This window comes from Natator depressus, chromosome 4 (genome assembly GCF_965152275.1).
Source record: "Natator depressus isolate rNatDep1 chromosome 4, rNatDep2.hap1, whole genome shotgun sequence".
Classification (NCBI taxonomy): Eukaryota; Metazoa; Chordata; order Testudines; family Cheloniidae; genus Natator; species Natator depressus.
The window spans coordinates 121,601,855-121,618,184 of NC_134237.1; the positions used below are offsets into that span (position 1 = coordinate 121,601,855).

Consider the following 16,330-nt stretch of genomic DNA (forward strand, 5'->3'; position numbering starts at 1 on the left):
GAACAAGTTTCCAGCAATAAAATGCCTACTGCGCACTATCCAAAAATGGTGTATATAATGTGTCAGTATCAGAAAGGCCCAATAAATTGAGCACTGATTTTTCAAAGCTGCAGTCTATAGAGTCAAGCATCAATTCTCTTACCTATCTGGTCATAGATTCCAAGATCAGAAGGGGCCATTGTGATAATCTAACCTGACCTCCTATACAACACAGGACATAGAACTTTCCTAAAGTAAATTCCTAGAGCATATCTTCTAGAAAAACATCCAATCTTGATCTAAAAAAAAAAAAAAAAAAATCAGTGATGGAGAATCCACTAGGACCCCTGGCAAAAACTGTTCTACTGATTAGTTACCCTCACTGTTCAAAATGTGTGCCTTATTTCAATTTTGAATTTGTTGAGCTTAAACTTCCAGCCATTAGATCTTATTATACCGGTCTCTGCTAGATCGAAGAGCTTAGCATTTGTTCCCCATCTAGATACTCAGACTGTGATCAAGTCATTCCTTAACTTGCTCTCTATAAAACTAAATAGATTGAATTCCTAGAGTCTGTCACGATAAGACATGTTTTCTAATCCTTTAATCATTCTCATGGTTCTTCTCTGAATCCTCTCCAATTAGTCAACATCCTTTTTTGGATTGTGGACACCAGAACTGGAGACAGTATTTTAGCAGCAGGCACACCAATGCCAAATACAGAGGTAAAACCTCTCTACTCCCACTCAAGATTCCAGTTTATGCAACCAAGGATCACATTAGCCCTTTTGGACACAGCCTCACACTGAGAACTCAGGACAGTGGAGGAATAGGGACACTCAGGAATTTTGGGTTCCAGTCAAGATTATGGAAGGGAGTGTTCTCTAGGGGGTCACACACCCTTGAGGCCCTGTTTCCTCACAAGCCTGACTTCTTCTTCCCATCGAATCCGTGCTAGTCTTCCTTTCCTACCCCACTGACACTCAGTCATCCATTCTCCCCAGCACCCAGTCGCAGTCTCCTCATCCAACTGCCATTTCCCCACTTGCTCCCATTTCCCTGCACCACCCCCATCCTAAGCTCCCAGTCTATCTTCCTCTTCCCCACTCTTTGCCCAGCCAAACCCAGTCTCCACTCCCTGGCTATCTGTCTGATCTTAGTCTCCCCCTAGCAGCTGGTTTCTGCCTGCCTCCCAGTCTTCATAATCAGTCCCAGGCACCACTGCTTCCAGTCTCAGTCTCCCCCCAAACGGCTTGGCTAAATCTAGTCTCTCTGGCACCCATAGTGGAGGGAGGGAGGGAGGGAGAGGGAGAGGGAGAGACATTCCCTGCTTTCAGTTCTAGTTCCTGGCACCTCAGCAGCCTGCGGCATTGAGTCTAACAACTACAGGGATAGTCCTGCTCATCCCCTGCAGCCCTGGGTTGGTGCAGATAAAATCTTCAAAGAATTTAGCTGCCAAACTGTAACAAGTCACTACTGAGCTCGTGCAATTTCAGATTTTTCAAAAGCTTATAACTGAATGAGATTTGGGTGGTGCTTCCAGGGAAGATCAAGGTGCACATCTCTGACAAAGACCATCCCCTACCATTCTTTAAAGCATGGAAGCACTAGGGATTCCCAATGCCCTTAGGTGTTTGTATTTTTAAAAAAAAAACAAAAAAAACACACATAGCCAAATACAACACTTCAGCATTAATAAATAGCCAGTACTGTTTTGGAAACATATTGAAAGTTCGCAACATTAGAGTACAGCTGGATCTCTGACACTCACTTTGGCACAACAAGAGGATCATATCAAGATGCAGACCAATCTTATTTGTGTCCCACTAACCCTACTCTCTTCCTCACTGCAGCAACAACCTCCATCCCCTAATGCTGCCATCTGAAGAGAATCTGCCTGTATTTTCCTCACTGCAGCATCAGGCAGTCCAAATGCCAGGAAAAGAAGATTCACAGAGCTGAGACTAGCATCAAAAGCTTCCTACAGCCATTCTGGAAGGTGGGTGTGAAGGAAGAATTAACAAGCCCAAACCTTCATAAGAACACAGTGATTTCAGATAGTCATGTTGTTCCATCAATCCTTTCCACCTACCCACAAACTTTCTCCAGGAAGTAGAAGGTCCTAAGGCAGTGGTGGGCAACCTGTGGGCCACATGTGGCCCATCAGGGTAATCTGATTGCAGGAACAGCAAACTGCGGCCACTGGGAGCTGTGGGGGGCCATGCCTGCAGACGTCAACGTCAGCAAAATGTCTCATGGCCCCCAATCAGATTACCCTGATGGGCCACATGTGGCCCACAAGTTGCCCACCACTGTCCTAAGGTGTTTAGCCAGCTTTTTTCACTACCTGTGAAACTGTCTACAAGGTCACCTGCCTCCTCCTGATCCTACCTGCAAGCTGCAGACACCTCACCATTTCCTGCCATAGTAATTTGCATTAGGGGAAAAGGAGAAAAGCATTGTCCTCATGCAAACTCCCACTGGAGGGACTTTTGAGAGTGAAGAGGCCCCCTTTGTGTCTCCTTATGAGCTAGGCTTGGCTTGTCCCTTCATTGGCTCTGCCCAGTCAAACAACAGATTTCAAAAGCAGCAAAGTTAGTCAGCCACTCTTTCTAGGAGGGCTGTTCCTGGACCCACCCCTTCATGCAACAGTTGGGTCTTGCGGATACTTGGAACCAGTCTGAAAAGCTTGCAGCAGGTGGCCTGGCTGCTCATCTCCTTGTTCAAGATTATTTTTTTCAGAAGTCAGGCTGTCTCCCTGATGCTGCCATGAGGATCTGTGTAGAGCTATTTACCAGTAGATCCTTACGGACAGCAGCGGCAGCAGGGTTTCTTGCCCCCAGAAAGGAAGACAGAAGTGTAAAGATCTCAAACAATAATTAAAAGGTATGTATCAACACATCCTGACCTTCAACCTTTCAAATAGGTTAAGGTCAGGGAAGCTGGCCTCCAACCTTCCTATACAAGGATTTGTAGATTCAGTCTAGATTGTTGCATTGTAGTACAAGGAAAAATAAAACTAGTCAGTACTATTTAAAGGAGAACCACCACCGCAAACAGCAGGAACAATAATTTCAAAGGCTGGCCATCTAGAAGATTCCCTTTGTTTATATTTACAGCACAGTTTTAAATGCTGAACTACAAACATTTGGTTCATAAAATGAGAAACATCACTTGATATTCAGAAAGAGAGGTGGGGCGACTTATACGCAGTGGTAGTTTCTAAACTATTTTGTATTCTAACAAAATTAACATTTACCATCTTGACTATGGGCAATCCGAGATGCCAACTTCCTGTTACTTCTGCCACAGTAAAATTGCAACTAGTCTCAAACATATCTTGAAGCAAAATCAATCAATTCTAAACCCCTACTTTCATATCTTTGCAACTTTCTCAGAAACACGAGGCTGAAATCTCTCATGCTTTCTCGCAGCCCAAATGTGAAAACATCCACAATAACAGTTGAGCTCTTTTTCAATTACATGAACTTTAATCTAGATCCATACATGTGTACATTTCACATTTTCGAGGTAAAAAGTGTACACTTGGGGGAAAAAGTTTGCACTTTGCTAATCAAATTTCAAAACCTGCCATAGCCTTCAATGAGGAAGAGTATCCGATGTCCGTAGAAGTTGGCTTATAATTTTATTTGTTAACAAATTTGGAAGAACAGAAATGTCAGCACTACTTAAATGGAATATTTATTAATCTATTTAAGTGTGTTTCCAAGAAGAATTTTTTCTTTTTGTCTTCAGAACAAAATTAACATGACACTAAAGTCGAGATAATAATTTAAAGTTTTCCCTATCCATGTTTCCACCTCAAAGATTATTAGCTCAATAATTGTTTTAAAATCTAGTTTACTTTTCACCATTCATGCTGTCATTTTTGTACTTTGTTAGCTTGCACAACAAAACCATTTAGTGAGTTTCATAAGCACATTCCTATTTGGGATAGGAATCTTCCAGGAATTTTTTTACATTATTTCATGAAAATAAAAATTCTGTTAGGGTTTGTAATACTTTAGTATTTGATTCAGCACCAAGGTAGTCTATCCTTACAGTGCTGCACTAGTGCAGCTGCACCGCTGTAGTGCTTGGTGAAGACGCTACCTATGCTAACCAGAGAGCTTCTTCTGTTGACATAGGTACTCCATCTCCCCAAGAGGGGATAGCTTTGTTGAAGGGAGAACCCTCCCCTCAACATAGCACTGTCTACAACGGGAGCTTGGTCAGTATAACTTTTTAGGGTAGACCAGGGCTACCACGGACTTAAGTGAACAGAGTCAAGCCCTAAAACCTATATTAATGAGGTCTCTGCCGCATTTTTGCACTTCAGTACTTCTTCCATAAATAAATCGTTCAATGACTATTGACCAACCAAACTTGACTGTACCTACCTGAGAAACACCTGTGAACTCTGATCCAACGGAACTGTCTGTAAACTGGGTACCATTTAATGAAACCTAGAAAACAACAAGAGTAGACGGATGATAACAGCTAAGTATTTTTTGTTTTTTACTGCATCTTAGAGAGAATGGCACTTGCTACCACCACAATTGAGCCTATATCTATAGCATTACAAGCCTTTTTCGAGAGGACTTGACAGACATTTTTTCCCATTGTGATAAAATTCTCCAGATACAGGAGTTAATAATGTGGACATTTCAAAGTACAGCGGTATGAGTAGGAATTTAATGGATCTATTACAAATGCAATTCAAACACCAAATATAGAGCAAAGTCACCCAGTGAAATGGATATAAGGACCAAAAATATGATTGCCTGTTTGCTCAAGTTTCCGGGTTCATGTAGGCCTTTCATTAACTGTTCTCGTTTTTGTATTTTTATCATCTTAATTTACAAAAGTTTCACCTTTTTGGAGGTTCTGCATAATATAGCATAGAAAAATAGGTTTTCACATATTAGCTAAGCAAAATTCTTCCCCTCAGAAAAACATTTTGAAATTAGATAATATATTTTAAGGCCAGAAGGAACCACTTGGATCATCTAGACTGATCTGCATAACGCAGGCCACAGAATTTCATCCAATAATACCTGCATTAAGCCCATAGTCTCAAGTTTAACCAGAAGTTATCTTTTAGAAAGACTAATTTTCCACCCTCCTCTCCATAGACACTGAACTAAGCATTGCCTGATAAGCCACAAGTGACACTATATGTCACCAAACCCGAATAAAGTGAAAATAGGACACAACAATAAGTCAATGACAACACTCAAGAAAGAGGATAACCTGGTTATGAAATTATCTAAGAACAAGATTTCAATTCATTTGTGAGAGAAACAAAGTGCACTGCAGGGAGGGTGAGAGGGGAACTTTCAAATGTCAATTCTTTTCAGTGGGATTTTACTGGGGGGAGAGGAAGGAGACTTATCCCCATTCCCTTCTTTGTTTGGGTATTACCCACCCTCTGAGATTTCAAACAGGTCTTCACTTTATTTTCATCAGCCCCCTGTCCCCTTTTCCCATTTCTGTTTATCCCTTTTTGTTTCCCCCACTCCACTATGTAACATTAAGTGAGATTAGTATGATAAGGAGCTAACTAAATACGACACCTCTTACTTAAGAGAAGCATGTATTTGTGTCAGATCTGGTCACTTAAGTGAACAGAATATGCTTTTACTCCTGCTAGCCACAGAGGCCACGGACTTACAGTATGAGCTAGAGTCTATTATTCCTGCACATCAACAGAACTAGGAATTTCTGACCAATGATGCCTACTCACTGGATGGCCTTGAATAAAGATTTCTACTAACTCTTCTCCCTCCTACCAGTAAAAAAAGTGGCTCAATGCCTTACTCACAAGAGATGCTGCAAAGATTAGTGATTTCACAACACCCTGATAATGTTAAACTCTACTGTTACAGGCTATTAGTGACACTGACAAGGCCCAACGACCAGATGGCTTAACAGACTTAAATTATTCAGCACTGTCCTTCCCCTAGTCCAATTCAAACAGTAGCGGGGTGCAGGCGATCTCTATTTTGACATGAAGTTTAATTGGACAAGGTTAAAAATTTTATTTTTTTCAGTGTATTGCTGATTTTTGTATTTACAATGAAGAACTGCATTAGTTGTCTCAGGAAATCTGGAGGCTCTAACAGCTGAATCAGAGCAAGTGAAGCTTGACACCCATGAAGGTGTGGTAGCTAGGTTAAGTTTTTGGCATTCAGGTGGTTGCTTGCCCAAAAAAGGAGGGGGAAGAAAGCTCTGCATCCCCTCTGAAGTATCAAAAGCCCAGCAGGGTTTTACATTGGTGAAGGAGGAGTCCCTCACTAGTTTTTCTAGTTTTACAATCAGATTTACCTATTTGAAAATTCTTCTCTGTTGTGAGAAAGATTCACATGAGGAGGTAATACACCCTGTCACAATCCTGCACTGGTGAGGTGAAGGTTAAGGAGCTGCTCTAGACACAGGAAGCCACACCCCCTCGTCTCTACTTGGCATGCTCCCAGGGGCAGGAGCATTCAAAAGGGAGCAGGTCAGCTCAGTCTGGGCTGACTGAGGAGGAGAGCAGTTGGGTGCAGCAGCCTCCTGCCAAGAAGCTGCTGGGACTGAGTCTATCTAGCCAATCTTCTGGAGCAGAGGGCAACGACTTGCTGTCGCCAGGGGAAGGAGCTCCAGAGATGAACCTGGGAGGAAGGTAGGAAGACCGAACTGTGACATCAACAGAGGTACAGGAAACAGGTAAGAAGTGATCCACGGAGAGTGAGTAAGGGTAATAGATCTTAGGCCAGGTATACATCCTACTGCTTTGAAGGGCCCTGGGTCAGAACCCAGTGGAGTAGGGTGGACCTGGGTTTCCTACCCCCACTCTGGGGACTGTAGCCGCTAGGCAGAGTGGCCCTTGACTCTGGATGCTGGGACACACTCCCACGAACTGTAGCAGCTAGGCAAAGCGGCCCTGGACATCCATCACTAGGCAGTACTGCCAGCTCTGCCCACAGAGGCACTCCCCAACAAAAGGGGAAAGAGTGAAACTGAGTGCACAGGAAGTGCTATCAAAAGTACAAAACAGGAATAAAGACAATTTCCCTCTTTCCATTAGTTATATTAATGTTATTTGTAACAAATTTAGTAGCATGATTAAGTGGGCATTCCTTTAACTTCTTTCTTGTTAAAATTTAGCTTCTAGAGCACAGTTATGGGATAAATTATTCAATAGTATAGTCTCAATATACATACAACATAAAAGAATGATAGTCCCTACTACAACCAACGTGCTTGCAACAATCTAGATTGCAGGATTTGGAGAACACTAACTGGGTAACTGGCATTTATACATACATTACTCCTGAGGGCATTCTGTGCCAAAAAAAATAAATAAATAAAAATTCTGCACACAGTATTTTAAAATTCTGCGAATTTTATTTGACAAATAAATGTGGAGGCATTGGGGAGCACAGGCCACTGACTGCACAAAGGTAGGAGATCACTGTGCAGCTCCTCTGGGGACATGGACTCAGTGGTGAGGCTGCAACCAACCCTGACACAGTGCAAGGATGGAGTCTGCCCCAGAAACACACCAGGGCCCAGCCCCTCTGTGACAGGTGCACCATGTGTGGGCAGGCAGGCTCAGCAAGGCACGATCCAAGTGTGGGGTCCAGGTGTAGGTTAAGAGACTTCTGTGTGGGGCAATCTGGGTGTGAGCAGCTCAGTGAGGGATCTGGGTGCTGGGGGGGATCTGGATGCACAGGTGCTTGTTGGGGAGCTCTGGGTGCAACAGTAATGGGACTCTCGGGGGGTCCAGGTGAAGGTGGTTGGAGCTCAGTGGCAGGGGTTGGGTGTGGGAGAGAGAACTTGGCAGGGGGGTATGGGTGTGGGGTGTCAGTGGAGAGTACAGATGCAGCTGGTTGGGGCTCAGTGGGGCTTGTCGGGGTGGTCCAGGTACATGGGTAGTGGAACTCATCGGAAAGGGGGCGTGTTTTTAAGTGTGGGAGGTGAGGCTCAGTGGGAGTGTCTGGGTATGAGGGGATCTGGATGCAGAGGGGTTGGGCAGATGGGGGAGCAGCTCCCTCTATAGGGATCCCTCCCCCTGCAGCTGAGGAGCGACAGGTGCAAGAAGCTGGGGTGGAGGGGAGGGGGGAGTCTGCAGAGCGTCATTCAGCCGAGGTAGAAATTTGTGGGTGGGTCTTTGGTCGGCCAGGTCTAGCAGCTGAGCCCAGTGCAGGGTAGGAACCATCAGCTGGGTCTTCCCTAGTTCCGCCTCCTGCCCCACAGTGATTTACCTCTCTGCTGGCTGCCCTGGGCCCCCAAAACATACTGCTGGAAAGGGTCGCATGACCGCTCTTGTGGCTTCTCTTTGCTTTCCCGTCAGTCATTTTTCTGCGGGGAAGCAAAAAAATCTGTGGGGGAAGTAAATTCTGCACATACAAAGTTAGACATGGTCATAATTTGCTGACTGCTATCAACGATAATGAAGGGGTGATTTTATCAGAGCTTCAGTGAGTTGACCACCAAGTTACAGATTCTGAAATTCTATCTTAGCTCATTTTAAAATGATAAAACAATGCTGAATCAAATAGATGTGCCAGAAAATGAAAAGTGAGTGACTTATCCATGTTTGGTGGAAGTACAGGAGAATAGAAAACTTGCAGACAGGCCTTCTTAATCTGACATTCTCATTACTAAGCTCCAGAACAGTTCTATAGAAGAGTTTGATTTTGTAACTTACACATTTGTCTCCTGCTGTCTGAAAATTGTAAGTTAATCTTTCAATTTCCAAAATCTTTTCAATGGAAGACAGACATTTAAGAAAGTTGGAGCAAAGCTTTTACACAAATATTAACAGTACTACATTATTACAAAAAATGCAAAACTATTTATGGAGAGAGTGTTTAAGGTGGCAAGCCAAATAGCAGAGTTAGTCATATCAGAGGGGTAGCTGTGTTAGTCTGTATCCACAAAAACGAGGAGTCCAGTGGCCCCGATCTGCTAGTCATATCAGAACAGCCTACTTCACTCTTAAGTAGCTACGAGTGCAGATATTCTTTATATGAACAAACACTGTGCTGAGGTGAGTACTATATTGGGAAAAGAGGAAAATGTGTGCTATTCAATCAGTGAATGTTCTGATATAAGACTTATAAAAGTTACAGTTGAGTATGTTGCCATCAAATAGCATTAGGACAGGTAGCACACCCTGAGGAAAGGATATGCTATCAAGTGTAAATTCAGGCTGGTGAAAATAACGTAAGACTACCACATATGGCCTTATATTTTGATATTCTAAATATCACACAGGATTAATAGATTTCAACGTTGTTTTCCCTCTGACTAAAGATAAATTTAGTAAAACCACTATCGAGCAAGAATTTTAAAAAAAGGTTAAGACAATAGAGGAGTCTTTCCTTCTTTCTGTGATAAAGACAGGATTTAAATGAGATATCGGATGAACCCATTAATCAGAATGTTTTATTTATGCCACTTGCTACACCACCTATGCTTTTTAAACCAACCGTACTAGAGTTCTACTTTGAGGCTGAGCTCTCTCCACTCTAACCTTCTTTCAGAACTAAATCTTCAGTTCTAACTAACACTCTGCAGAATGGTACAAACAGAAATTTAAGTTTTTGGATTAGAAATAAGAAATTTATTGGGTTTTTATCTACAGGGACTTCACTAACTGGTCCTGTTGACATTTACTAGCCTGACTGAAGCTTAGCACAAGTCACACATGGTTTTAGAGGTCCTGAAAACCTCTCAGGAAAATTTAAGACAACACCTACAACAAACCCATGCATCCTCTTGGATGGATGAGACGAGACAACACTGAACAACTGCGTCCACTACCATAACAACTCAATGTCTCCTTTCAGAGTAGCAAGCCTAGTAAATATCCCTGAAAAGGCGCAAAAAGGAAGTCTTGACAACCAGACGCCTCCTCTCAGTGCTCATACTGTTCCACCATGAGTGCTGTGTTACTAACTAAATACGATAACAGTATATTACCTTCAATCATCTTTTTCCAACAGAATCCATAGGGCAGCACTAGTCTGAACTACTACTCTTCAGTAAGGGTCCCTACCTACCAAGTAACAAGGATCCACCCTGTCCCTAATCGATTCTCTTCATCTACTTACAGCCACCTTCAGTATCCACTTGAGACCACCAGAAATAGTAAAGTCACCTTGTGGACTCTGGTACCAATAATATGCCACAGGTACTCTGCTGTACATCTCATCTTCCACAGATGTAGCTTAAAGCATCACAGATGTTACCAGGACCACCCCTAGCTCCCCTGACTCCCAGCTACACTGCTGGCGAGTGCTGGGGGGGCAGTTCCCCCCTCCCCCGAAGCCTGGGAGCCAAAGGAGCGGAGCAGGCTGGGGCTGGGTCACTCCACTTCCTGCAGGAAGTGGCCAGCCCCCGTCCCCCACGGACACCTGGGGCCAGCCCCTCCCTGCTCCCCCCCGCGGAGGCCTGGGGCCCAACACAGCGCTGCCACGGAGGCCTGGGGCCAGTTCCTTCCCCCTCCCCCCCCAGCTCATGACCACAGAGGCCTGGGGCCCCAGGCTCCTCTGCTCCCCTGGCTCCCAGGCTTGGGGGGAGGGGGCAACCGCCCCCCCAGCACTCACTGGTGGCACAGCTGGGAGCCAGGGGAGTGGAGCAGGCTGGGGCCAGGTCCCTCCACTTACCATGCGATGAGTGCAGGGTTGGGCCTGGCTGCAATCTTCAAGGGAGTGGGGATGGGGCTGGGGTGGGGCAGGGGCACGGGCCTTGGGGAAGAGCCAGAGCAAGGGCTGGAGCAACACAGAGCTGCGCAGGGCACCAGGAAATTTGGTGCCCCAAATTCCCTGGTGCCCTATGCAGCTGCATGCTTTGCATATGGGTAATGATGGCCCTGGATGTTACAGTGCTTATAGGAAATCAGCACCAATATTCTACCCTTTCTCTAGGCTTTATTTTTTTAGTGTTTCTCCCCAGCTACTAGCTCTAGTGCCTAACTCTGCTGCAACTCAGTATTCTGAAGCACAAGTAGAATGGAACTGAATAGATTTCACTTCTGCTTTCAGGGTTCTCAATAGTATCCATGCAAACAAACTGTGGGCTGAAGCTATACAGTGGCCCTGGTTTGCTATTCCCAGCCAATGGGAGCTGTGGGAAGTGGTGCAGGCTGCAGGGACGTGCTGGCCACTGCGTCCCAAAGTTCCCATCAGCCGAGAGCAGCAAACTGCAGCCATGCCTGCGGACAGTCAATGTAAACAAACTGCCTCATGGCCCACCAGCCTCAGGCTGCCCACCACTGGACTAGATGATCATACTGGTTCCTTCTTGCCTTGAAATCTATGACTTGGAAGACTTAGGAACATAGCACTGGCTCACATGCTGGGCATTCTAAAAATAATGTTCCAAATTCCATTACAAATATGAAGGTTTTAAATGAATGTTTAGACTCTGCAGAAAACAGTAGTCTGGGAAAGCTTCCTGCTCATTGGGCAAGTCAGTTTTTTCAAGAATTCAGCATCATACATGTTTTAAAAATCACCCATGAAAACGCCACAATCCCAACAAGACAGTGAGCTATATGCATAAACCAGGTTACATGAAAAAGGGTTGACTAATCTGTGTTCTGGAGGGACAACTCCTCATGTCACCCATTACCCCCAATGATGTCACATACGCATTAAAAGAGGGTTGACAGATTAAAGCCCTCAGGTTAGATAAGCAGTTACCTAAGACTACCCTCCTGAATAGTCTCGAAGAAGATAGAGCTACTGTCTGCCCCTGCCAGGGACTGGTGGTTAACAGTACCAAGGCTTGATCACCACCTCATCTCCTTCTCCAAAAGTAAGGATATAGTTAACACTTTTGCTTGTTAATACTGCATTATTTAATATTCAATGCTCCTGAAAGCTTTTAAGTCTTATAGAGGTACTGCTGCCACAAAACTGCCCAACTGTAGGGATGCATATTAAAAAAATCATGTTAAAAACACAGAAAGATCTCTTTACAATTACACCCTATATTATGAAGGGTGCAAGGCCTAAGAAATCCAGTTTGTCACAACACACTGTTTTTTTATAGTTCTCTCAGCTTGCACAATGAAAAAAATCAGTGAAGCCAGTTTCATTACCAGGTTCATAGTTTCTAGCCACTTAAAAACCACAGTTTTAAAAACATTTAAATTTGTCTTTTATTTTGATTTTAGCGAGTACATTTCTTTTGCTCTTCAGTAATATATAAGTCTTTAGAACATTTAAATTTGGGGCCAATTTAAGACTGCATCCCTGGAAGGGCCAACATCCCAAAATAAATTTTTCAGCAGTGGCAATCAAAACTAGAGCTTCAGCTCTCCAATGTATTATCATAGTTTGTTGACAAAGTAGTGCAATAATACTTGGTTGTTGCAATAATGGTCTTTGTCCTTCATATTTAAATAAAGAGCTCTGAAAAACTGTTTGTAGGTTATTGGTAAAAAAAGTGTCCAAAAACAGACTGAGAACTAGTGATGTTTTAATTAAGAAAGGCGACACTATAGGTGTGCATTTCTGGGTGATAATTGCTCACCTCAGATGGCGATGAACAGAAGGCAGAGTTATTTCTGCTAACACATACTCGTCAGAGTGTCTCACTACTATAGAGTAGAAACTAGCAAAACAAAACAAAAAACCAAAAAGAATATTTACTGGTTGCTAATGTCATAAGTGTGACTACAGCCAACCAAAACACATAGTGCTAAAGGCATCTCATAAAATGACAAAGTTCCTTGATCTATATAAGGGATTTCAGAGTTCCTAAGAGTCAGTGAAATCTGCTACAAAACAAAAACACACTAAGATTTCAGCAGAAACTTAAAGCAATATGAATTGCAAGAAGTGTCTATTTATTAATAATTTTGAAGTGTGCCAGGGTGACTTAGGTTTCATTCCAAGCATTAATGTTAACAATCAATCCACAAGAATTAAGCTGTGAAAGAGACAAATCTGTTTAAGGACCATTTCTTGTGAAGAAACCATGCTTTTCAGGGAAGTCAACAATTCCTTATATCTTAGAATCATAGAACTGGAATGGACCTCCAGAGGTCTTCTAGTCCAGTCCCCTGCACTCAAGGCAGGACTAAGTATTATCTAAACCATCACAGAATCATAGAATATCAGGGTTGGAAGGGACCTCAGGAAGTCATCTAGACCAACCCCCTGCTCAAAGCAGGGCCAATCCCCAACTAAATCATCCCAGCCAGGGCTTTGTCAAGCCTGACTTTAAAAACCTCTAAAGGAAGGAGATTCCACCACCTCCCTAGGTAACACATTCCAGTGTTTCACCACCTTCCTAGTGAAAAAGTTTTTTCCTAATATCCAACCTAAACCTCCCCCACTGCAACTTGAGACCATTACTCCTTGTTCTGTCATCTGCTACCACTGAGAACAGTCTGGAGCCATCCTCTTTGGAACCCCCTTTCAGGTAGCTGAAAGCAGCTATCAAATCCTCCCTCATTCTTCTTTTCCACAAACCAAACAATCCCTGTTCCCTCTGCCTCTCCTCATAACTCTCGTGTTCCAGTCCCCTAATCATTTTTGTTGCCCTCTGCTAGACATTTTCCAATTTTTCCACATCCTTCTTGTACTGTGGGGCCCAAAACTGGACAGTACTCCAGATGAGGCCTCACCAATGTCGAATAGAGGGGAATGATCACATCCCTCAATCTGCTGGCAATGCCCCCACATATACATCCCAAAATGCCATTGGCCTTCTTGGCAACAAGGGCACACTGACTCATATCCAGCTTGTCGTCCACTGTCACCCCTAGGTCCTTTTCTGCAGAACGGCTGCCGAGCCATTCGGTCCCTAGTCTTTAGCGGTGCATGGGATTCTTCCGTCCTCAGTGCAGGACTCTGCACTTGTCCTTGTTGAACCTCATCAGATTTCTTTTGGCCCAATCCTCCAATTTGTCTAGGGCCTTCTGTATCCTATCCCTACCCTCCAGCATATCTATCTCTCCTCCCAGTTTAGTGTCATCTGCAAACTTGCTGAGGGTGCAATCCACACCATCCTCCAGATCATTAAAGATATTGAACAAAACCGGCCCCAGGACCGACCCCGGGGCACTCCACTTGATACCGGCTGCCAACTAGACATGGAGCCATTGATCACTACCCGTTGAGCCCGACAATCTAGCCAGCTTCCTATCCACCTTATCGTCCATTCATCCAGCCCATACTTCCATAACTTGCTGGCAAGAATACTGTGGGAGACAGTGTCAAAAGCTTTGCTAAAGTCAAGGAACAACACGTCCACTGCTTTCCCCTCATCCACAGAGCCAGTTATCTCATCATAGAAGGCAATTAGATTAGTCAGGCATGACTTTCCCTTGATGAATCCATGCTGACTGTTCCTGATCACTTTCCTCTCCTCTAAGTGCTTCAGAATGGATTCCTTGAGGACCTGCTTCATGATTTTTCTGGGGACTGAGGGGAGGCTGACTGGCCTGTAGTTCTCAGGATCCTCCTTCTTCCCTTTTTTAAAGATTGGCACTACATTAGCCTTTTTCCAGTCGTCCAGGACCTCCCCTGATCGCCAAGAGTTTTCAAAGATAATGGCCAATGGCTCTGCAATCACGTCCGCCAACTCCTTTAGCACTCTTGGATGCAGCGCATCTGGCCCCATGGACTTGTACTCATCCAGCTTTTCTAAATAGTCCCAAACCACTTCCTTCTCCACAGAGGGCTGGTCGCCTCCTCCCCATGCTGTGCTGCCCAGTGTAGTAGTCTGGGAGCTGACCTTGTTCGTGAAGACAGAGGCAAAAAAAGCATTGAGTACTTTAGCTTTTTCCACATCCTCTGTCACTAGGTTGCCTCCCTCATTCAGTAAGGGGCCCACACTTTCCTTGACTTTCTTCTTGTTGCTAACATACCTGAAGAAACCCTTCTTGTTACTCTTAACATCTCTTGCTAGCTGAAACTCCAGGTGTGATTTGGCCTTCCTGATTTCACTCCTGCATGCCCGAGCAATATTTTTATACTCTTCCCTGGTCATTTGTCCAATCTTCCACTTCTTGTAAGTCTCTTTTTTGTGTTTAAGATCAGCAAGGATTTCACTGTTAAGCCAAGCTGGTCGCCTGCCATATTTACTGTTCTTTCTACACATCGGGATGGTTTGTCCCTGTAACCTCAATAAGGATTCTTTAAAATACAGCCAGCTCTCCTGGACTCCTTTCCCCCTCATGTTATTCTCCCAGGGGATCCTGCCCATCCGTTCCCCGAGTTTGTCAAAGTCTGCTTTTCTGAAGTCCAGGGTCCGTATTCTGCTGCTCTCCTTTCTTCCTTGTGTCAGGATCCTGAACTCGACCATCTCATGGTCACTGCCTCCCAGGTTCCCACAACTATGATTCAAGGAAATAATTTAGGTCATTAGCTCAATAGCCTGAGCAGCAAAAATTGATAAAGGTTTCAGTGGTAGCTGTGTTACTCTGTATCAGCAAAAAAACAAGGAGTCCTTGTGGCACCTTAGAGAGAGTAACAAATTTATTTGGGCATAAGCTTTCATGGGCTAGAACCCACTTCATCAGATGTATAGAGTAAAAGACACAGGAGCAGGTATAAATACATGAAAGGATATGGGTTGCTTTACCAAGTGTTACGTCAGTCTAATGAGCTAAATCAATTAACAGCAGGATACCAAGGGAGGAGAAATCTCTTTTGAAGTGATAAGAGTGGCCCATTACAGACAGTTGACAAGAAAGTGAGAATAATAGTAGGGAGAAATTAGTATTGGGGAAATTAAGTTTAGGTTTTGTAATGACCCAACTACTCCATATGGTATGTGGAAAGAGAAAGTTCCAACAATTAAAAAAAAAAAAAATCACATACACGAAACCCTAAGCTTCTGAACAGAGAAAATGAAAATATAAAGCCTGAACAAAAAGACGACCTATCCTATGGAGAGCGATCTGAACCAACAGCAGCTCTCTAATGCTTTGCTAAAAAAAAAGGCAGCACAGAGTTCAGGAAAGATGAGGGCTCTTGTCAGGAAATTATACCCTTGTATCTACAGAAGACCAGTGGAAAGTCTATCTTAACCACCTACCAACCAAATCATCATCATCCACAACTACATTACTCTCAAAAGCAGCCAATCTGACTTTCTTGTTTCAAACAACTAAAGGAAGTTCAGTGGGGAAAAGCTGAGTTCCCTGGGTGAAAGGGAAAAATGAAAATTAGTGAAGAATTTAATCGCACTTCTGGATGTCAGAAAAAGTGTTAAACATGGCTCCATCAATTGCCACTAAAAATTCACTTTTGGTTATCACAATGATAACCAATGTACAGCAGTTATTTTCTACATCTAGGATAGCTATCGATGGTGCTTTTATGGCCACCCTATCACAACA

At 43.8% G+C, this 16,330-nt stretch overlaps 1 protein-coding gene across 2 annotated transcripts in view; it reads right to left on the reverse strand.

Annotated features, from left to right (window-relative positions):
* The window catches only part of FAM193A (family with sequence similarity 193 member A), a 97,275-nt gene that overhangs the window by 60,038 nt on the left and 20,907 nt on the right, over positions 1–16,330 (reverse strand). The window contains exon 2 of one of the 2 annotated variants that reach the window (XM_074951796.1): positions 4,380–4,445. In XM_074951796.1, the coding sequence (XP_074807897.1) occupies positions 4,380–4,445 (66 nt within the window). Of the gene's footprint in view, positions 1–4,379; positions 4,446–16,330 lie in introns of those variants that run through there. The other variant, XM_074951797.1, reaches the window with a different exon arrangement.